This window comes from Liolophura sinensis, chromosome 6 (genome assembly GCF_032854445.1).
Source record: "Liolophura sinensis isolate JHLJ2023 chromosome 6, CUHK_Ljap_v2, whole genome shotgun sequence".
Taxonomy (NCBI): Eukaryota; Metazoa; Mollusca; class Polyplacophora; order Chitonida; family Chitonidae; genus Liolophura; species Liolophura sinensis.
In genome coordinates, this window is record NC_088300.1 from 39,074,966 (window position 1) to 39,084,794 (window position 9,829).

The following is a 9,829-nucleotide window of genomic DNA, read 5'->3' on the forward strand; positions in this document are numbered from 1 at the left end:
CAGCATAAAGGTAAGAGTGGACAAGCTTGGCCACTGACATTATACAAACTACTACATGCACTTCCTGGTAAAAAAGACTCAACCATAACAAGGCAAAACAATGTTTAGTGTTAGTCTATAAGCATAATAACTGCCATGTATTTCCTCCTAGTTCTGTAGGGCTGTGATTACATATACTATCCCATGTAGCCCTGTCTTATCCCATGTAGCCCTGTCTTATCCCATGTAGCCTTGTCTTATGTAGCCCTGTCTTATCCCACGTAGCCCTGTCTTATCCCATGTAGCCTTGTCTTATTCCTTGTAGCCCTGTCTTATCCCACGTAGCCCTGTCTTATCCCATGTAGCCCTTTCTTATGTAGCCCTGTCTTATCTCATGTAGCCCTGTCTTACGTAGCCCTGTCTTATCCCATGTAGCCCTGTCTTATCTCATGTATCCCTGTCTTATCCCAAGTAGCCGTCTTATCCCATGTAGCCCTGTCTTATGTAGCCCTGTCTTATCTCATGTAGCCCTGTCTAATGTAGCCCTGTCTTATCCCATGTAACCCAGTCTTATGTAGCCGTCTTATCTCATGTAGCCCTGTCTTATCCCATGTAGCCCTGTCTTATGTAGCTCTGTCTTTTCCCATGTAGCCCTGTCTTATCCTATGTAGCCTTGTCTTATTTCTTGTAGCCCTGTCTTATCCCATGTAGCCCTGTCTTATCCCAAGTAGCCCTGTCTTATCCCATGAGCTGATGACCTTCAACACTTCTCCACTTTCCGTGCTGTCCTTAATATACTAAATGTCGTCCAATAATGTGTCTGTCTGTATTCACAGTCATCTTAGCTGTTAATTCCAGGGAGGTGTCCCCATGTACATGCGTCACCACCAGTAAATCCACACAAGCATGAAACTGGCTGAAATTGGACAGATTCCATCTCAAACTGCCATACATACTCCTCACAGTGAGGGGAATCATGTTTCACTTACCAGACAATTTAGTTTCACCTACTGACACATGTGGGATAAATGTTTAGGATCAGTCTCACCAGTAATCATCTCGTGTGAACCCATAATCAACATTCCTCAATGAATTTCTGTACAAAATATGATCTAGTGGTGTCAGTCATGGTGTCAGTAATGACAGGCCAGAAACTTGACTGGTTATCTCTTGTATGCAACGCATATAGTACACCTGCAAATTGCAATCAAGCGTTTTCCTCAAGAAGCTCTGGGTGCATAAGAAAGGTATGTGTGGAAATCATTTGCTTGGCACTTCATGAACAAATTTTTTCTAGTGATGTGAAATTAAATGCCATACTTTCTAAAAGTCAATTAACTTTTAATAAGCAGGATGTGTTATTTTTAACTCTGAGGACAGTTTTGCACAGTTGAAAATACAGTCATGGTGTCAGTCATGGTGTCAGTCATGGTGTCAGTAATGATAGGCCTGAAACTTGACTGGTTATACTTGACTTGTATGCACGGAGAGGAGTATGCATTCAACCAGTTGAAGATGGAATATGTTCAGTTTCCACCATGTTTCATGTTTGTGTGGATTTACTGGTGGTGACACATGATGGACACACCTAGGTGGAATTGACAGTTGAGATTACTACGAGTATAAATGGACACATTATTTGTGGACAGCATTAGTGTATTGAGGACAGCACAGGATTTAGAGGTGTTCTAGGTAAGCTTGTGGAACAAGACAGGGTCGACTGTAAGACAGAATCACAGCTCCACAGAGATGACTTAATTCCCGCATAACTGGTGTCTTTCACTACTGTTTTTTTTTCAGATTGTGGAAGCCCTCAAGTACAAATGTACTGACAAATTATCAACAAGATTTATTTATATTATACTTACTATAATATTTATTATATACGATGGCCGAAAGCACTATGGTGTTAGGAAACCAGGCAGAGCCCGGGCGAAACCCACGACCGCAGAGGAACCCATGGAGAGGAAGCCAGCATGAGCTGGACTTGAACTCACAGTGACGGCATTGGTAAAAGCTTCCTGGGTCATTACGCTGTGCTAGTGCGCTAACCAAATGAGCCGCATAGGTCCCGTATCAACCAAGATAAATAGCTTACATTACTTCTACGTACTGATAGATTGTCAGGCAAAGATATGTCTTACAAAATGGCTTAACAAGTAAGCTACTCTGTAACTCTGCCAGATAGCTGCCAGTTTAAATGCAACTGTATCTATGGTTTTGACTCTCAGACTGCCACTAGATTTATTTATTTATTTGATTGATGTTTTACGCCATACTCAAGAATATTACAGTTATAAAACAGCAGCCAGCATCATGATGGAAAGAAACCAGTCACAACCCAGGGGAAACCCATCCACAGGTTGATGTCAGACCTTCCCACCTACAGCCGCAAAAGAAGCCAGCATGAGCTGACCTTAAATTGACAGCTATGGCATTGGTAGGAGACTCCTGGGTGATTGCGTCGTGCTGGTGTGCTAACAGGCCATGGAGGCCTCAGACTACTAATACAGCTGCCTCTCTACATACAATATATACAGGCAGATCCATTATATCAGTGACGATATTAAGGATCCTGTCACACAAAATATTAGACTGCCCTCATTATACATGTGTATGTATGTATGTATATATAGTCAGACTTTGCCAACTAATATATAACGGCCATGTTGTTTACATGTATCTTCTGGCAATGTCCTTACATCAGGTAGCAATGCATCCTCCAGAAGTTTATTTATAGGTCACAGGAGCCTTGAAGGGACATTTCAACTAGTCTGGGCAGTCTCCAGACCATGCATCGATAGTGGCCAATCATGACTAATTACAACCAATCACCTTGATCCTTGATCTGGTTGTCATGGCCAACTGAACCAATCACCTAGACTGACTGTTTTCAGAAACCAATCACCGCCAGTGTCAACCAAATTCACATGTGTCTTAATTTATTTGTGGCACGGCTTAACTATACCTTCTGAAACAGAGCTTTAATCTTAAGTGACAATTTAACGACACATTCTGCATGTATGTGTGGTCTAGCTACGCTGTAGTCAAAGTCCATTATCTTATTTCTATATCTCTTTTCTTTTCTTTTTTCTTTTTATTTCGCATACATGTATCTGATGATGTCCGGTCTGTGGCTGGAGGCATCTGGAAAGATCACCATGGAAACCATCAGACCTTGGGTTATGAATGAGCTGGATTTGAACCTGCAACCTCACTGGTGAATGGCAAGCATGAACTTCTGATCTAGATTATCTGTTCAAGACGGAAGAGTGAATCATCACCTCATGTTTCCTGTTCGGTCACAAACTTCCCCAAAAATAATCGAGAAATTGTCTGCAGTATTAAATCATTAGACACTGATCGAAGAGAATGACAATAGGACAGTGATAAAAGAAAATGTATGCACAAAAGAGTCATAAATAAGATTACTGTTCAATCCTTCATCTTGGCTTTGGCCTCCTCACAGGAATATTGATGTACAAGAGCAAATGTCAAAAGCAAGAATATATATATATACACACTGAATAAACCACGCAGAATAAATTAGTCAGTACACTGTATAATATCTCAGAATTTTTAAAAATACTAATTACCCTCCTGTATGACCTGTATAGTAGAGAAGGGTCACTACTTGGTGAGAAATCAGGAGAAGTTATGAGTAAAATACACTGTTATCACATCAAAATTATACTGTTATCACATCAATTATCACATCAAAATTATACTGTTATCACAACAAAATTATACTGTTATTACATCAATTATCACATCAAAATTATACTGTTATCACATCAATTATCACATCAAAATTATACTGTTATCACAACAAAATTATACTGTTATCACATCAATTATCACATCAAAATTATACTGTTATCACAACAAAATTATACTGTTATTACATCAATTATCACATCAAAATTATACTGTTATCACATCAAAATTCCCATGAGTTTCCAACCACACAGGCCTACATAGGGGGGTGAAAAATTCCATGAAATTACATCTGATACGATATTATGTGGTATATGATATGATTTCTGTATCATCTGTTCTCGTATCTTATTGAGGTGTAATGTCATACTTCAAATGGAATCAAAATCTATAAACATTACATCTCGTAATATCAGGCTGAGTAGAGATTTTAATGTAAGCAAGTCTATATAACACCTCTAATCAGGACTACAATGTATATTTACACATCTAAAGTGGTGCTATCCTGTCAACTCCATTCTTTTCACTTCTATATGAGGTACATTTCAGAGGTCAATACACATGTACCAATACATCCAGCCATTTCTCCTCAAATTACTATAACATTCCAAACCAATTAATTGGTGAGAAAATATACTTTCCTAGTCTATGATTGGTCAGTGGACAATAGCTGAAGTCCTCCTGACAAGTGTACAACCTGTGAGTCCAGTAACAAATGTCTTCTGGCACTGTTTTCTCAGAGTCGGCTTATACCATCCGACCCTACATGTATGTTCTAACATTTTGACACATGTTTCCCATAAGCTCAATATCTGAGACTTGTCCACATATGCATGGCTTTTCCTAGAGCAATGGGAAAAGCTTCCCAATGTTTAATTATACTATCAATAGCTAGTGGAAATTTCCCTTTTAGCTCATCTGGTAGATAGCTAGATTCGAATGAAGACATTGATCCTGGTGTGAACCAGAGAACAGATCCTTCATCTGCTAAACCGGTGCAATGAACAAACAGGTTACAAGGCTAGCATGGGGTTCTGGTTCTCTGATTATTGGTGTACATGTACATGTCTCGGGAAGAGGAAGGATTTAAGTCTGGAGGAATGTAAAGGGATCAACATGTAATATAGTAGCTAAGCATAAGGGTGTTTCCCTTCAGCTCAGTTAGTAGTGTTGAATTCTGAACGTGGATATCTGAATTCCCTTCAGCTCAGTTGGTAGAGTGTCGAATTTTAAATGTGGATATCTGAATTCCCTTCTGCTCAGCTGGTAGAGTGTTGAACTTTGAATATCTATATCTGAATTCCCTTCAGCTCAGCTGGTGGAGTGTTGAACTTTGAATGTGGATATCTGAATTCCCTTCAGCTCAGCTGGTAGAGTGTTGAACTTTGAATGTGGATATCTGAATTCCCTTCAGTTCAGTTAAACAGCTTTCATTTATTTATTTGATTTGTGTTATGCCATACTCAAGAATATTCCACTTATGCGACTATGGCCAGCATTAAGGTAGGAGGAAACTAGGGCAGAGCCCAAGGGAATAAACAGCTTTGAACAGCGTTCAACTTAATCATAATGAAGATTGGGCTCAATCTTTGGTTTGGCCAAGTGTTTAACCTTTTGAGTCAGAAGCAGGAGACTTGGGCTCAATCTCTGGTCAGGCCAAGTGCTTAAGCCTTTGAGTAAGAAGCAGGAGACTTGGACTGGCGAGCTGGCCAGACATACCTGCTGTGCCTCAATTTTTTCTCTGAATGAAATCTCCTGTGGCCATTCAGCCTTTGATGTTCAATGTATGATACAGTGCCCCACAGTGTGTATGCCAGCCAGGCTTAAGGTATCCCATCCAGGACACTCACACAAAAGTAATATATATATATATATATATATATATATATATATATATATATATATATATATATATATAATATATATATATATATATATACTGATATACTGTTACATCAGAAGATATAGTTTGTATAGGACAATGATATTTATTCAGCTATGGGGAACATTTTGTAACTTTTCGTTACTTTCCGGCAGGTTTAGTACGATAAAATTATGTTTCACAGTTAGCATTAGTTTGTGCGATGTGACAGGTCACGGGCCCCAGATCTTAATTTATTTAAATTGATGATTGAAAAGTGAGAAAATCGCACATCTGAAATACATGGGCCTTTTTCAAAAATATCCAAAATTGGTCAACTTTGAGTCCAATAAAATCAAATTTTTTTGCACAATGGAGAACAACATACAAGCAGCCTTACTGCCCCATAGGCGCTTTGCTAAACACTGCTGGTCGACATAGCTGCACATATGTAGTCCCCGCTGACAACGAGAATTTCTGAGGAGGCTTACCCGCAGTGAATACACGCCTCTACTGAATGCTCATTAGCTTCCCGCTAATGTTTGTCTATGTAACCTGTAAACCACTGGTTATGAAGACTGCTGCAAAGACAGCATTAATTGCAGTGTTCCATTTGTGTGTGGTGCATCAAAATGGAATGTGGCCAAATCCAACTGCCATCACACTTGTATTATATGTCATGTGCATGTTCTATATGCACACTGCTTCGTACTGTTTTTAAGAATACTTCAATCCATCAGGGGTGAAAGACTGGGGGCTATACACGGGGGCTCCGTGCTACACATCTAATTGGCTAATCCCAAAAGGCCATACACACAGGCATAATTACATGCACATGACATAAAATAAGAGGCACGCATAATTTGGCAATATGTTGATGAGTATCCAAGCGGTAATTCCATAAAATAAATACTTCTGAATAGCTTGTACAATTGTTAAAGCAAGAAAAAAAGGACAAAATCTTTGGCCATAATATTGTTGAAAACAAAGACTACACAGACGAAATTTGAATGTGACTTGTGTAATGTCAAGGTGAAACATTTCACCATGTTTCAATTCACTGCCAGCATGTTCTTGTTTATAATGTTATTTGCTTTTAAACATGTTAGTCCTAAGGAAATTGCTAATTTCTTCTGCTGCGATAAGTAAATCAAAGTGGTTTGACATCTGCTCTCATATCCTATCTTAGTTATTTGCTGCCTGTACAGGGGGCCTCTACTGGGAACAAGTGCTTCACCCCTGGGTGCTGAGTACCTTACAGAACAGGTGCCAGAAGCTACTACTTTCGAGAGCGCGTGTGCGAACACCTGCCATGAGGCAGACAGGTTAATCCCCTGTTAAAGCAAAGCCCAAGTCCTGATCATCCTAAATCGGAATCGTACACTGACCACTTTGAAGAGCCCGAGTTGTTCCTCCCTTCACATATACCTCCACAGTTGGGTCAAGTGTTTAAGCCATTTAGCTTAAGAATCAGATTCAGGAGACTTGGGCACATTATCTATATTGAGAATCTTGGTACTACCATGATTACTTCCCATCACGTCTGATCTAAATGGCATCATATTACAGTGAGGCAGCACCAGCAGATGTATTAATAACGCGTCCCCAGTAGAAAGCATCATGATACACTGATACCTTGCAGATACATGTACCATTCTCACGTACTAAGCCTGAACACAGGTTTGTATTCACAAAATATTTATATACAGAAAGTCAAAAGGATCATGACATGTCACAACATGAAGTCTTAATATCTCAAGGACATTGCACGAATAGCAAAGGACATTGCACGAATAGCAAAGGACATTGCACGAATAGCAAAGGACATTGCACGAATAGCAAAGGACATTGCAGGAATTGATAAGCTATATCAAAGCACCATTAGATGCTGCAATCAGATTGAGTCACACATATCTGACTTTTTTTTTTTTGCCAGTGTCAAGCCTTCTAGCCATCTTTCAAAAGGATCTTAGACACAAGCCTGGTTACACAGCCAGGCTTTTATCTTAAAGACAGATTAATATCCCCTGTCCTCTTCCCTTAGCCCAATAACCCTAATGCAAACCTCATCAATGCCCCAGAATCTGCCCAGAGTAACAAGACCATCCTGGCATTATGTGTCACTACCCAGTGGGCCAGATTTGCTCAGTATTATCTCAGCACTAGAGAAAAGCCTGCAGAAAAAGATAAGCCATAAAAAGACCTTACTATCTGCATGTAAAACGCAGGCTCAATTTTACAACACACAAAGCAAAGTTCTGAAATTAAAAGCATGCTCAATCATAACAGACATTCAGGCTTGATCTATAAAGCACAAAGGTTTTATATGTGCGAATTTTTAGTCATGTGTACAAATCAAAATGTCCAACTCCACTAGGTTGTGACATTTATTATGAGCTATATATTAAAATGCTAAGCGAAGTCTGCTAGTCTAAAGTCACTGGCACAGGATAGTTGAACCTTGTAATATGAACATTAGCACAAGAAGAACTGCTTAACTTTTACTTTATTTTACTCTCACACAATACAAGAAAGCTCAGCCTTACAATAAACACAGAAACATGAAAGTATAATAATATAATAATATTTTAGCAACTACAAGAAAAAAATTTGTATTTGTGTTAAATTTATTTGTATTTACTATAAAACACACCACATGCAAAATTGCAAAGAGCTCAAAATTAAAAAACATCAACAGCCAGCATTAACATTTCACACAGGAGGTCCTCTTCATTCAGCACCTACATATATGTAAGAAGAAATGAAGGCATGGAGGTGCACATGCATTGAAAACTGGTGATTTTTCTTGTTCTGGTCAATTGTGGTGTTTAGGGGAGGGAGGTGGGGCTATAGTATAGAGTTTGTTTGAAATGGTAACCTCGCTATTTTCCATGGCTCACCAGATATCCAACGAGCTCTTGACAGCAGACCTGCTACATATTAAATGATAGTTTCAGTCAACAAGAGAAAGTACCTACTTTGTCTGAAGTGCCAGAGCCAAAACGCCTGTTGCCATGGCAGCTGCTGCAGAAGATTCTCCAAACTCATCGGTGCAGGAAGTCCGACTGCCGCCCGTTGTTGTCACCTGATTGTATAAAAAATCTCAATATCACCAATACTCAATTAAGACTTTTCGTTCATCTAAAAACTATGTTAAGGAATAATGCAATCAAAATAAAAAAAAAAATAGTAATAAAACCAAAAAAAGAAAAAATTTTGCAAATTTCTCCATTATTATAACTTTATTTTACAATAGCTCCTTTATTTAGTTCATTTTATATCACTGATATGCCCGCTCAAGAACATTTTCAATGACTATCCACGGGACAGGATGGATGAAAGCAATTAACATCTGACTACAAAAGATGAAAGTACATCTCATTGGTACCTGGGTTTTTGTAGTATTCAGTAGTAAACCCTATAATCCACTCGGCCATACAGACATTTGTCACATCAATGTAATTGTCTGAATTTAATACAGAATATATCAAGAATATTACACTGTGCACTGTCCACTTACGATATGGTCATTGCTGTTGTTGTTCTGACTATATGCTGTAGCCAAGATGGCCGCACAGGCTGTCCCTGATTCCAGTCTGTCCTCAGATTTGGTTATCCCACTGACAGGAATGGTATATATGCTATTCACATAGGGGTCATACGCACAGCTGTTGTCTGGGTTACTATTTCCAGTGTCCCATACATGTATCACACCTTTTCCATTTCGACCCTACATTAAACAATTATCAACAGGATACAAGATTAAAAGACTGGTAAAAATACCACATATACATGTAAATACCTTGTAGATGACATTAATTCTTGTATCCACAAGTTAAATGAAATAATATGGAAAAAAACAAAAATCAAGCATTTATAACTATTGTCCTGTTACTCACAAGGCTAGCTGTAACAGTCCATGGGCATTCAATTCATGAAAACTATTAATATAATGTTGTTACACATTTTATGCATTCTGACAAACTTTGTCAATACATACATGTACAATGGAAATTAATGAATATGCAATCATATGCATATTCATGAAGTAAATTTATCACTGAACCATTTGCTAAGATAGAAACAAGTTCTACAGCCATAATGGCATTTTTCAGTGCTAATCAAACAGGAGGCAGTATTGAAATCCATGAGTCTGTATGCCTGTAGAATTTGTCACTTGAAAAAGACATCCATTTTTGGCCTCATTCATCCCTAGGACATCCCTACAACAATGTAACTATTTAGGTGTAGCTAACGATGAGGTCACAGCAT

At 38.6% G+C, this 9,829-nt stretch overlaps 1 protein-coding gene across 1 annotated transcript in view; it reads right to left on the reverse strand.

The window, feature by feature from the left end:
• LOC135467183 (furin-1-like) overlaps positions 1–9,829 on the reverse strand; it is a 97,884-nt gene that overhangs the window by 34,457 nt on the left and 53,598 nt on the right. Inside the window, exons 9-10 of the mRNA XM_064744948.1 lie at positions 9,078–9,287; positions 8,536–8,642 (exon numbers count right to left, since the gene is read on the reverse strand). Coding sequence (XP_064601018.1) covers positions 8,536–8,642; positions 9,078–9,287 — 317 coding nt within the window. The remainder of the gene's footprint in view (positions 1–8,535; positions 8,643–9,077; positions 9,288–9,829) is intronic.